Consider the following 14,661-nt stretch of genomic DNA (forward strand, 5'->3'; position numbering starts at 1 on the left):
TATATATATATATGTTTGTTGTGTGTGTATATATATATATATGTTGTTGTGTGTGTATATATATGTGTTGTTGTGTGTATATATATATATATATATGTTTGTGTGTGTGTGTGTGTGTGTGTGTGTGAGAGAGAATATTTTAGTTGAAACTCAGTCTCATAGTTTATTTCTTTAATGTTTAAATCACATTTATCTGGTTGCTAGAGCCAACCACAACTAGAAAAATCAGGTATGTTAAAAAGTTACTTCTAAGAATGAACTTAATTATAGAAAATCACAATCATTTTTCAGAACTTGGATTACTAAAGTGCTATGAACTGTCACTGTATATATAAATACAGTTCAAATTATGATAACATAGCTGATGCAAATAGCTATTACTTCATATATTTCTTAACAAAGTACATGATCTATTGTGTTATTACTGTAATGAAACCATAACAACTTGTCAAACACTTGCTCAGAAGTTTAAGGTTATTACAAAGGTTTTCCTAAATTATAAATGTTAATGTAATTTTTCCCCAACTGCACAGACCCTATTTTTAAGAAATTCAGAACTAAAGAGGTATCAGAATTATATCAGTTTTTACAATGGGACATCAGAAAGTGATTTTCAGAAATTTAAATAATTCTTATTCGTATGTTTATCATATACGTGTCTACAAGTATAGCCTTTTCAGAGATTTTAGGTATTTTTTTTTCTAGACCATGGTGGCAGTAATTGTTGCACATATGCTTTGATTGTTTACTTGGTGTTATGTAGGTAAAAATAATGATTTTCCACCAGTGAGATAGGAAGATATATATATATGTTTATCAGTGCTAATTCATGAATCCAGTTATCTGCTGCCATGATGAAATAATTGTTTGTCATGAAATATAACATCAACAAAAATTAAAGAGCCTAATATTCATGGGTGAATGCAACATGTCTCTATCACGCAATCTCAACATAGCTAATTTTGACACCAGAAAAATCATGGAAAAATGGACAAGTTCAACATTTTTGTTGGTCAATGTGTTTTGTTTGTAGAAATATATTTTTGTACTAAATTTTATGTAAATTGTCAAAACAAGGCTAAGTAATTGACCAAAACCCCTAAAATTATTGGTTTATTTAACCTTTTGACCACTCTAAAATGGCCAGAATTGGGGATATCTCACATTTTTGTATATATATGTTTGGGACCTGTGAAAAAGCGATCTTTTGTACCAAATCCCAAGTAAATATATAAAAATATGGCTGAGTAATTGATCAAAAACCCTAACATTTTGACAACCATATAGTGAATAAAAACGGGCAAGTCCACCATTTTTATTTGCCAATTTGTGGAACCTGTACAAAAGTATCTTTGTACCAAATCCCATGTAAATTTGTCAAAACATGGCCGAGTAATTGCCCCCAAACCCCTAAATTATACTTTTTATTGTGAGATCTGACCCCCCTAAAAAGACTCAAAATGGGCAAATCCAACTTTTTTTTTGTATTTCAATGTGTTGGACACATGAAAATTTATATTTGTGTGAATTTTCATGCTGATTGCTGTAAATATGACCATACAGGAGCCCAAAATATACAGATTTGGGTGGTTAGACCTTTGACCCATAAAATCCTAAAAAATGCCTAAATCGAAAAATGAAAAGGTATAACCCTACTAAGTTTCAAGTCAATCTGCTAAGAAATGAAGGAATAGCAGTCAATTGCAAAGTGTTTGGAAGAAGAAGAAAGAAATAAGAATCAATAGAAAAACAGTATGTCTCTCTGGGAAGACATAAAAATCATATTAAGCATACATTAGAATTATACTACCTTCCATTATAAAGTGTAGTAAAATAAGTTTGATTAACTTCAAATATGTCTTTCAACAGTAAAAGCCTTATATCTATTAAAACTCAGTCTTTAACAAATCTGTGTGTGTGTGTGTGTGTGTATTTACGGTATATATTATAATCACTACTCATTTGGTTTATCAATTTTCAGTAATCTTAAATGAAGCTTAAAGTGAACAGTAACAATCTAAAAATTGCTATTAAACTGTACAAATCTATCATTTACAGAGTTTTTTACATGTATACTGGACCTCCTTTTTCTTTTTTTACTAGTCAGTCAACTACTACTGTACGTTATCATTTGACTGTATTTGCATCTGTTATTTCTGGGTATTTATATCTAAACATTCGTGTGAGAATTTAACATTTTTATTCTCTTGAGAGAAACTCGTCTGCATGCTTGTTTTTAATATTGATATCAGAATAGTGAATTCATCATGAATTTTAACTCATTCATCCCACCAACTAAAAATGACTTAACTGTTTAAACCCTCTTATTTTTAACTAACCTTGTGTTACTAAATTTGTGTGTAATATTTAGCTTTCTAACAATAATATCCACTTTATCTTAGTCTTTATGGTTCTTGCCATTATATGACTTGTACAACCAGTTAAAATTAATTAGATAGCCAGCAGTCACAAAGTTTGATTGCCACCAAGCAGTCATGAATAAAGCCCAGGAATTTATATCTGTGTGACTTATAACATTCTTTGTTTAAGAGTAATGGATAAATCATGCTAAGAATGGTCCTTTTGTTTTTACATAGGTGTTTTACAGAACAGTGGAATTATGCCAGCAAAAACTTATAATCATTATGATGAGACATTAACCACCCAGAACACTGAACTAATGGGAGTTTTAGCAAATTTGAGACAGTATGAATTATTTTTATTGAATCTTCTGGTGAGTAAACAAAATTTTAATTTATTATTCGTTAATCAGTTTGTAAAAGAGAATTTTCTTACACTTTTAACAAGTGTTTCAGACAACATGAATTCGGATTTCCATATCACTACCACTACGTCTGTAGTGACAAATATTATAGTACTTTAACTTGCTATGTCTCAGGCTACAGGCTCTACGTTTTTGGCCGAGGAGATCGTGATTTTCTGATGAGAGTTGGAGTTCATCATGTGGCTGGTTGTTTTATTCCAAGACCAGGTACATCATTTTCTCGTCCGCTGAATCTGGGCAAGATTAAGATGCTTTGGATCACTTTTTCCCATCCCCTTCTATGGCTGTGCAACCCTGAATTTCTGCCTGTGGATGCTTCCAGGCTGTCCTCATCCTTCTTTTTATGTAGGTTAATTTTGTAAGTCTTCCCAATTTATTGCATTCAAAGGTGATGACTGCTCAACAACACTCCTCCTTTTTGTTTGGAGTTTTTCTCACCAATGGTACAGGCAACTATTTCATGGATTTTGGCAAGGTGAGAACACATTGATGGGGTATGCTCCTGCAGCACCCTTTCTCCTCAGATCTCAGGGTGTTTTGCGGTGTGTGGTCAGAAGGTTTACCCCTTCCAATACTCATTGACTTCCATTATCCCCATTTCTATTTCCTTCCTTCCTCCTCTGAAACCTTTTTTTTTCTGGCCAGAGTTTATCTGAGGTTCAGAATTTTCTTCTCTAAGATGCTATTGAACCTGTCAATCATATTTCTCCAGGATTTTATTCCAGGTTCTTGGTACTTCCACAGAAGGCTTGGAATGGGCATCCAATTATAGATCTCTTTAGTCTCAACAATTGTATCAACCGTCCTCATTTTTCCAACAGAGCTCTTCTTCACACTTTTGTGGGAATTTACTGTAGGTCTCTGAACCCATTTTTTCAAGGACACTTAGATGTTCTCAGCTCCATCCAAACATGCAACTCATGTGTGGTGGCTCATCTTGTTGGAGAAGTCCTTCATCCTTCCTTCTCCCTGCACAATACCCTTTCCACCTAAGAGTTTTTTTTGAACCTCTTCCTCAGTTGAGCCAAATTCTCCTCTTTGTTTAGGGTCAATGGTGTGCATGGTTTTCCAAGCCCATATACTCAAGGACTAGCATGAGTAAAACAGATGGGGATTGCTGCTTTTCCCTGCTGCTCTTTCAGTTGCATAAATGAGTAGCAGCCTGCTTGTAAAAATAGGGTCTCACAGTCACCAATTGCACTTTCTCCAGTGCTGCATTCTTCTGGACTCTCCAATATACACCCTCCCCCCTTCTTCCAGTAGAGTATGGAAGTCTTACCACTTACCAGCTCCTTGCCACTGGGATGGTGGACCATGGAGGCTTCCTCCTGAGTGTGCCCAATCTCACTCAGTTGAGAGTAGGGCAGTGGTGTAGAGCCTTGCTCCTAATGCAAACCATAAATGGAATCCCAACATTGACTGGTCATGGGCTGTAGATGATCCACCAAAATACAGTTCACCCCCTGGCTGGGACCCCTCATTCTACTGCCACTTATATATATATGTGTTGGTTCCTGGGTGGTGCGTTTATTGGATTAGAGCTGGACCAGCCAGTGTAAGTCCTCACATGCGAGTGGGCTGGGACCCTCTTCCCACTGCAGACTGGATGATACATTTCTGATGCCATGTGGTTTAGGATTAGGTTGAACCTCCAAGTTGCATTCCACCTTCCTAGGTAGATGTTGCTCTTGTATGTACAGGTATTATATGAATAATTATTGTATCCTTTCAACTTTACTTATTGCATATCCACAACAAGCTTCTATTTGTGAATTATTAAATCTATTAAAAGTTATATATAATTGTGCTGTCATCTATTCATACAAATAAATTACAATACTGTAGTTTTCAGCCCTCATCAGTCCGGTTACCTTTGTGAAAACTTAACTCTTTCAGTCACTGTCTAAATGAAAGAGTATAATGGTAGTATTAATGCTGTATACATGAACAATTTATAAACAATTAAGTACAAAGATTTATATGGTATCACCAGAAGGCTTTGGTGAAATAAGGATATTTAAATTATTTCCATTTTTGATAATTAAAAGTTTTACATTAGAAAGGTATGTAAGTCTTCCATAAACAAGGTATGTAATATTTCCATTAGCAAGGTTTGTAAGTTTCCAAGGTGCATAGATATTCTTTTGTTATAAAAGTGGAAAATGTTATTTAGGCAGTCTTTAACTGTGATTACTTCTAATGGTTAACATTATAATTTTAAGTTTTGAAAGCTTGTATTTTTGGATGAAACTACATAAATGTTGCTAAGTCTGTTTTGTAAGATTATCCAGTGCTAGGCTGTTTAAAGAATATTAGTTGGCTTTGATCATTGTTGGTCAGTATCAGTGTCAAGCACTCTTTCTTAGTTTTATGCTTATATGAATATTCAATCTGATTTTATAGAGTTGTGGTAATATAGCTAAGATTTTTGTCAGTGGAATTCTCTTGCGTAGTTAACATAAATTAATGTTTCATTTTCATAACTTTTATGTTTTAACTTAAATCGTTAATTAGCTGTACTATTAGATATTTTAATGAAACTGGAATTTGAATAAATGTGAAACACTAAATTTCAGCATTACATCAATATTTACCACAGCATAAGATTTTCTGTCTTTGTTCAATTTTGTGCCCACTAGTGATATAAATATGTCTGCATAATTTAAAGCTGCATCTTTGTATGAAATTTAAAACTACTCAGACATGCGATTTTCAAGTTAAATGTAGAATTATTAATTTCATTGTGAGTTTACTTACTAATTATAAGTATTATTTCATTGCAAATTACAGCTTTTACATAAAGAAATAATATTTTAAAATCATGTACATTGTTTGGATTGCAAACATTTTCAAGTTCTTGAAAGTGATCACACTAGTGATGGAAACATCGTACCTGTTTTAAAAATATTCTTCCTTACTGTAACTTGTAACAAAGTAATGTTTAACTTTAGAATGTTTAGTGCCAGTTGTAAAGATCAGAACCTTTTATAGGTGGTACTACACAAAGATTAAGAAATTTTACATTAATTACCAAAACTACTGTTTTATGGTAACCTTTAGTTATTGCGACTGTATTTATCTTGAGTGAACTTTCACATTTGTGTACATAGACCAAATTGTATTTGGGTAAGTCTAACTATTCTCCAGTGAAGTTGTTACATGTGATTGTTTTTTGTCTCTCTTTTCTGTTATATTTCCATCTAATGCAGCGATATGTATACAGATTGACAGAAAAGAACAATTGTTTTTCATAGTTTTTGTTACTGATATGAAACTTAATGCTAGTTAAAACAGTAAAGAATTAGGTTTTGTAGTATTGTATGAAGGAAATTTCAAACATTATATTGTTGCAAGTTAAGCACACTTAAACACAGCATTGTTTGATATATGTGTTTATAAAATAATAGTGAAAATCAAACAACTTTATCTTTCTTATTATGACATAATGTATGTTAGTGTTATACTAAACTGTGTCCAGAGAGCACTTTTCATTTAATCAGTATTATTCTACAAATAATGTGCCGTGTGATGAAACCTACTTAATATATACATTTCAGTCAGATGCATCACGTTGTAGACAGAAAGGGCAAGATCTACAGTTTCAGTTCAAGACAATCATTACTCAATTGCAGAAAGTTACTCAAACTAGAAGAGCTGTGTCAACTGTTCGAATGTTTGTAAGTAACAGTATATTATAAATAACCTTTATTTTATGCATGAAAAAATATATATATGAAATGTAAATCATCACTTCGTGGAAGAGTAACTTGTAAATATTTTTAACTGATCAGTCTTAACTATGTTTAAAGATAAATGGTCAGTAGTCCTAAATAATTATATAACTCGGGTTGTATTCTCAGTAATAATAATTTTACTAATCATCCATAGCAATTTTCTGTGCTACTTACATCCAAGAGATGTGGTTGTTTATTTACTATAAAATTCTTAATAAGATATGCTTTTTGGTAAAACTGAATTGCTGTTTGTTTATATAGAATAACAACTGGTCAAAGTTATAAAATCTAACTGTTGATTACATTCAACAGTTTAGCTTTCAGATAGCACATTGTGATAAACTATTTAAAATTAGGGTTGTTGGCTTGAAGAAAGTGTTAATTTTATGCTACTTACATTTCTTCTGAACTGATCCTCATAATTTCATGTATGTATAGAATTGAAATTGTTAAAGGACGATATACATGCTTCAAGAATTGGTCTACATTTTAAAAATGCTTGATTTGTATTTTATCTTGCCCCTGTTAGATGAAGGTCTACCTTTCAGAAGTTCTAAGGTCATTAGGATTTTTGAATTTTGTGCTTTATTAACTTTTCTATCTTTTGTAGTTGTTTAATGTCACAGATTTACTATTTAAATATATATACTTGCATGTTTTTCAGCCATTGTTTATTTCCCTTGCTAAAAATTGGAGTTTGATTCAAGAGGAATTGACGTTGCTGAGTATGTATTCTACAATAGAGAATGAACTTCAATCTTTCACACAGGTAAAGAAAGAATCCTGATGTACACTTGAGAGAAGATTCAAAGTATTTAATGTTTAGATTTTGATATGAAATCTTGATATATTGCTTCTCTGGCTCTGACCTGTATCGCAAATATACACAAGTAACTGTTCTTGAATTACTGTCATATGAAAAGTGGTCTATGATGAAGTATAAGATACAGATAGAGTATAAGTTAACATTCCCTAATATAATTGCAATAAATAAAGAAGAAACACTAAGGTTAATTGTTGATATCTGGATGAATGCAGTGACCTAGGTAGATACATTTCATCTGCTGTTAGTGTTGATACCTGGATGAATGCAGTGACCTAGGTAGGTACATTTCATCTGCTGTCAGTGTTGATATCTGGATGAATGCAGTGACCTAGGTAGATACATTTCATCTGCTGTCAGTGTTGATATCTGGATGAATGCAGTGACCTAGGTAGATACATTCCATCTGCTGTCAGTGTTGATATCTGGATCGATTCAGTGACCTAGGTAGGTACATTTCATCTGCCAAGGAGGTATAAACACTTGGATTGCAGTAGGCTGTTCTGTTTACACAAGTTTTTGTTAGAGCAAAGTCCTTAGTTGCAACCCATTAATAATTTGCCATTATACCTGTACATGTGTCTTGGACAGTAAGAAGTAATTTCACATTTCCGGAGGTTTTGCATCATATTACTGACATTTTTGTAACCAGTTGTTCCAGCGAACTAAGTGGAATACTTGCTTTGTGTGGAACCAATTCTACAAAATACAAATTCTTACTGTGGTGCTAATAGATATCGATGTTTGTGGCAAGTGAAATGCAGTCATGTTATTTTAAATAAGTGGTGACTAGGAGAGAGTACTTGTGTAGCAGGTCATTGAGAACATTAGCACAATAATCCTGTATGACTAATAGGTGTTGATCAGAATTATGTCTGTAAAACACTGGCACCACTTACACACACATAATAGATATTAATCAGAATTATTTCTGTAAAACACTGACACAACTTACACACACATAATAGATATTGATCAGAATTATTTCTGTAAAACACTGGCACCACTTACACACACATAATAGATATTGATCAGAATTATGTCTGTAAAACACTGGCACCACTTACACACACATAATAGATATTGATCAGAATTATTTCTGTAAAACACTGGCACCACTTACACACACATAATAGATATTGATCAGAATTATTTCTGTAAAACACTGGCACCATTTGCAAATACATAATAAGTGTTGATCAGAATTATGTCGTAAAACACTGACACCATTTACACACACAAGAGCTATTTTAGTGGCAGTTTGCTCTTTTAATAATTAAAATTGTCAAAGATGAGTCTTGAGTGCATCTCTTATGAAAATAGGGGTGATTAATTGATCCTTATTTCACAGTATTGACATGGTAATTAATAATGTTACAGTTATTTAGTGTTGAATATTCCAAACCTAAAATATTTTGCCAGGATGTAACTAGGAAATAGTAGTGGTTCAACAGACCATTAGAATTTTTCAAGCTTTGTCTACCCACTATAATCTAATTTAACGTTCACACTTCTTTACTTATCTGTCTTTTTTTTATTGTATACAGTACTCAAGCATGCTTTTATAAGTCGGACTTTGTTGCTTATCTTCGCTTAAAAAGTGAACATATTACAGTTTTGTACTTGAAAAATGGAAACCCATAAATATATAATTAAATAATGCATTTGGAACAGCGAGAATCAAATTGTGTCCAAACTAGATATGAGATCATACTAGACATAAAACTTAGAATTCATAATAATATTAGATGAGAACAGCCCACTTAACCCTCTCTCCATGGGCATCCTTTACTGCACATGTCACAAGGTTTTTAGTGAATTACATTCAAAATTTGATTAAACTACCTTACCAATTAATATAGCATAAAATTGTAGCTACTATTCCATAATAATAGTTTTTTTAAGTTTTAAGTTCTTAATTTTATAAGGCAATAAAAAATCCTGAATTTCCCCTAGTGTGAGAATTGTGACATTTTTTCTCTAGACATCCCTTCTTCTTGAATTTATTTACCACCCCTCCAATAAGTACGAAATTTAATGTAAAATCTTCATTGCTCAGACAAACCATAATTTTTATAGCCATCAATCAAACTTGTTTGGTTACAGATCCATCAAATACAAAATCAGATTCCTCTTGCCACACCTTTCACATCCTCTTTTTCAGGATTTGTCAGTTGTTCTCTCTTACGTTTAATACGATATTATTTCTAACCAAGAGAAAGCCAAGGTTTTCATCTATCTAATGACATATTATATTATGTTCTTTTTTCTCTACAGGGAATTGTAAATTTCTCTTTCAGTTCAAGCTTCATTCCCATAGGAAACAGATTGACTAGTTTGGATGAATTTGTAACAGCTCTTGTCACATAGTTAGAAAACCAGAAAAGTTGTGGTTGTTATGGGACATTGTTTTGCTTTTTGCATGTTATTATTCTATGTTCTTTGGTGGATTATTTAATTAAATAGAAATTATTTAGTGCACTACTTCCATTAGTATAAAAAGTAGGCTTAAGTGCCATCGACAATTGATAGCAAAAAAAAGAAGGCCCAGGTAAGTAGTTTATTTCTTGTTTTTCATGTGTATTCTTTATCTATTATTATAAAAGTAACTGAAATGTAAAAATAGGAATCTCTTTAGGTTAGATTAGGTAAAATATATAATAATAATACAATAACAATTTTCACTAGGCACTCATACAAGCAGCTCAGAGTAGCTCATGAGTAATGTAATTCAAGATAATAATGTGAGCCAGACATTTCCCAAGTGACTTATAACTTATAATGGTGCAAGTAGTAGTTAGGCACAATTCAAATGGCAATAAGACAATAAAATTTAAGTATAAATAAATGTATACTGTTACAAGTTTAAAGCCACTTAGGATAAACAAATGTAGTTACAATTTGGAGACATTCTAGAAAGAAAAAAAAGGGTAATTTAGATTTATTTCCTTTGTTCTGGTGGTTACGAGGCTAGTCAAACTTACCAACCTTGTATAGAGTTAAGGTAGAGAAAATAACAGATAAAATATAAAGTTTTACTGAAAAAAAAACTTTGAAATGTATTTAAGAGATTACAGATATGGAATTTGAAATTTTTGAGATGAAGAAAAGTATTTTTAATTTTAACATGAAAATCACATTGCACTTGGACTAGTCAAAAAATAAGACTTGATATATTCAGGGACAAATCTTTATTAATACTATTTCACTAAGAAATCTGATGTTTTATATGTAAAAAACATGTAATGTTTACTGAAAGTCTGCCAAATTTTGTGAAGATATACATACTACATCAAAAGTTAGTAGTATTAAAATTATAACGACTACAAAGTGGTCAATTCGACTGAGCTTGTATTGAGAAAGTTAACAGGCAAAAGAAGAGGAAAACACCAGAAAAATACCCCAAGCTTCAGCTAGTTAAAAAAAATCAAAATTATAAGAGTTCAAGTAGGAGAGATTCAGATGTTGCAAATGCCAGCAGGAGAGATTCAGATATTGCAAATGCCAGTTGTTCAGTGCAGGAGAGATTCAGATATTGCAAATGCCACATGTGTTCAGTGCTGGAGAGATTCAGATATCACAAATGCCACATGTGTTCAGTGCAGGAGAGATTTAGATATTGCAAATGTCACATGTGTTCAGTGCAGGAGAGATTCAGATATTGCAAATGTCACATGTGTTCAGTGTAGGAGAGATTCAGATATCACAAATGCCACATGTGTTCAGTGCAGGAGAGATTCAGATATTGCAAATGTCAGTTGTTCAGTGCAGGAGAGATTCAGATATCACAAATGCCACATGTGTTCAGTGCAGGAGAGATTCAGATATTGCAAATGCCAGTTGTTCAATGCAGGAGAGATTCAGATATCACAAATGCCACATGTGTTCAGTGCAGGAGAGATTCAGATATTGCAAATGTCACATGTTCAGTGCCAAAACTATTCACCAAGTTTGCTGAGGTTTATGTGCCTAATTAATTCTTTGCCTAACAAGTCACAGGTGCACGTAGTGAGAAAATTATTGCTTAATTCAGTGTTCCTACAGAGGTCTATAAACCAAAGTGCTTTACTTTAACAACAAACACTTGTTGAACAAGTTGTGCCAAATATTTTACTTTGGGTTGGGCAAGCAAGCCATCCTAACTTTGAAGAGTTTTGTTTATTAGTGACACCTGGGATGGTACACATGACAAGTATATGATATTCACTGAAGGGGAAATGTTTTAAGCAGTACAAATGTTAATGTTTTGCCTATTTGTTAACACAATTTGATACTGAAGCTGTGTATGCTAGTACACCTTTGTATACATTTCATGATAATTCGCTAAAAGAATGAAGTGTTTCACCAGTACTTTAGTCAATATTACAAAGTAGGATAATATTAGTTCTTGAAGGGTTAGTTAACACCCACTTTTAATGGGTTGTGAAAATTTTGCTTAAACTTGTGATTTTAATGCAGAGTTAAATCTTCCATTATTAACCATGAGTGACCTAGAAATAGTTTGGTGTTTGTTTTAGTAAAATTTATTTCTCTTCTTTTAAGTTCTAATTCATAAATTCAGAAACCAATTATTTGAATAAATCAGTCTATCGATATTTGTTCTGCATTTCTGGTTTTAAGACTTGTATATGTTAATGTAGTCTATATCATTGCCACATTTTAAGTTGTTCGATAATCATCATTCGATTCTGAGATTTGACATATGTTGTATTTTTCATAAGCATGTTCACATGATACCAGTAAAATCAAAAATACAAATTGTCATTGTAAATATCATAATGTTAATGTATTCCAAACACAAGCAACCTGTTTCACTAAAAACATTGAGAAGCACTTATGAAAACCTGGAGATAAGAATCAATTCTACCATAGTTCCTCTAAGAAATTATTAAATGTTTAAGGTTCTAAAGAAGACACAAAAGGTATACTAGGTAAATTTACCTATCACAGTGTTAACCTTATTGCTTCTTCTTAGTTCAAAATTTTATTATTAAGTTACCAGATTAATGACAGATTATACTTTGAATGTTTTATGAGTAATATTGAATGATGTAGTTTGTTTTTCAAGATATTAAATAGATTTTTGCTACTGATATTTAATTTACATTTGAAAAAATAAATATAAAACAAATTATTTTGATGTTGATCAAAATAAACACTGAATTATTCAAAAGTCTGAAAATTTTATACACTTTTTACTGTAAAGACTGAAAATTATGGTAATTTTCAAAAGTTGTTACTTCTATATATATTAAGCATTCACCTTTTAGTGTTTGTTTTAGTTAGGTACTTGTTTTTTGTTACATATAGAATAATCAATTTTTAAGAATATTTTGAAATGATGTTAAATCAACAATAAAGAAGAGTAATACTGCTCTATAGTTGTTGAAAGAACTTGTTTAGTTTAGAGAAAATTTTTCTTTAGTTTTTTTTTTAACTATGAGAATGTGTATACTGAATCAAGAAACTAAATAGATTTTTATTACCTCGCCACTCCTGCTCATTCATAAAAAAAGATCAGTGGTATGACTTTGCTAAGTAAAAAAAGATTTGCATTGAAGAAGGTTTGAGGAAATGCTTTTTTATTTATATATATACATATATATACTTTGTCAGCAAAAAAATGTATTAATAATAGACAATTTTATCATTATTATTGTATTTTACTCAGTTTTAAAAATGTATATGTAAAATATCTTTAAAATGAATGAATGCATCACATTATTATATACTGAAAGGTACATTGTGTCAGGTACGATAATTCTGTCATAGTATTTGATGTTTCTTCATAGTGATTGGCTTGAAAATATAACTTTATATCCTGTTTTACTTCTGCTTCTACAAAAATGTATTGTTAAAATGAAATGTAATAAAAAAATATCTTTTGTATTCCAAACAGCATAGTAAGTCACTACTGTGTGAAGTTTTTGAAGGCTTAGAAGTTGAACTTTCTGCTGTAGAACCAGAGGAGATAGATAAGAAAGAAATAAGGATCCATAAAGTTAGTCTTTGTCACTCAAGTGTAGACGTCATTTATCCAGAGACTGTTCTAAACTTTGAACTGCTTCCGCTTCAGTTCAGTGTAAGAAATGAAGATATTCTATTATGTGAACAAAGAATTCTAAATGAGATAGAAAGAAAACTATTCTTAATTTAAATAAATGCTAACTAGTGTTTCTTGTAATAATATAATTTTGTAATTTCGGGTTTTACTAACACTAAACCATGACCATACTTTGGTACTGATACTTTTATGTATCTAGTAGTTAACAAGTTATCACCCTTAATCTCCATTAATTGCATTTACCAATATATTATACAACTTGATCATAAAATGTATCAGACTTTTGTTCACTTTCTTTTTATTATTCTGACTTGTTACATTTAACTTGGGTATTTCTTTATTGTGTGTGTGTGTCATAATGGATAATGTCTGAGGTAATTATCCCCAAATGCATTGGGAATATGCCATCTATCAGACAAAATCCAAAAGCCAATCTAGTCAAACGTCATGGAAAATCTTAAAAAATTAATCAAATAAGGGTACAAAGTTGAGTGCTTACACCCACAACATTTCAGCTTTTGCTGCCTTTCACTGTCAATAGTTAGTTGAGGGAAGGCAGTTATCCTTAAATTTCTTAGAGTAGAAATGAATTTAAATTAAGCCACCCAAATATTTCTACTAAATAACTCCCAACCTCCACCCTTACAAAAATATATTAAATAGAACTAAAAGATATAAAGATATATTAAGTTTGGGGTAAAATTCATATTATTTATAGATACTAAATCATCTATTTAACAGAAAGTGTTATTTGTATAAGTTAGGATTGAAAGTTGCTTCATAAATGAGTTTTCATAAAAGTACAGATATAAGTTGTCCATATATCCAACAGAACTTACAATAGAAAGAAGAAATAATAATAATAATGAAGTCCATGCTAATTATTTAGATTTGTACATTACTTTTATAGAAGGTACAGTGTAGTTGACTATTTTTGATAAAAGAAGATAATTTAATTTTCCCACTCTTGGTCTACCCACACCTAATAGTCTATTGCAAAGTTGTATTTAGAAAGAATAAACTAGTTTTATTTAAGAAAGGACTTGTATCCCTAAAGTTTCTTCGGAAAGAATTTTTACGGAAAATTAACTAACGAACGGAGACGTAACAAATTGGTGTCAGGAGTGGGATAGAAAAAAAAAAGAAGATGGAAATGAGAGGCGGAAAAGCAAACTACAGCTTAGCAGATTTGATGCCAGCAATACAAGAACAGCAAAAGAAACAAGAAGAACGAGAAGAGAAACAAGACGAGAAA

The 14,661-nt window shown here is 31.6% G+C and overlaps 1 protein-coding gene across 5 annotated transcripts in view; it reads left to right on the forward strand.

Annotated features, from left to right (window-relative positions):
- LOC106465537 (cilia- and flagella-associated protein 206-like) overlaps positions 1-14,661 on the forward strand; it is a 96,074-nt gene that overhangs the window by 42,369 nt on the left and 39,044 nt on the right. For 4 of the 5 annotated variants that reach the window (XM_022393451.1, XM_022393452.1, XM_022393450.1 and 1 more), the window contains 4 exons: positions 2,598-2,734; positions 6,343-6,462; positions 7,184-7,288; positions 13,242-13,424. In XM_022393451.1, the coding sequence (XP_022249159.1) occupies positions 2,598-2,734; positions 6,343-6,462; positions 7,184-7,288; positions 13,242-13,424 (545 nt within the window). The remainder of the gene's footprint in view (positions 1-2,597; positions 2,735-6,342; positions 6,463-7,183; positions 7,289-13,241; positions 13,425-14,661) is intronic. The other variant, XM_022393453.1, reaches the window with a different exon arrangement.

The sequence above is a fragment of the Limulus polyphemus genome, unplaced genomic scaffold (assembly GCF_000517525.1).
Source record: "Limulus polyphemus unplaced genomic scaffold, Limulus_polyphemus-2.1.2 Scaffold1975, whole genome shotgun sequence".
In the NCBI taxonomy this organism is placed as follows: Eukaryota; Metazoa; Arthropoda; class Merostomata; order Xiphosura; family Limulidae; genus Limulus; species Limulus polyphemus.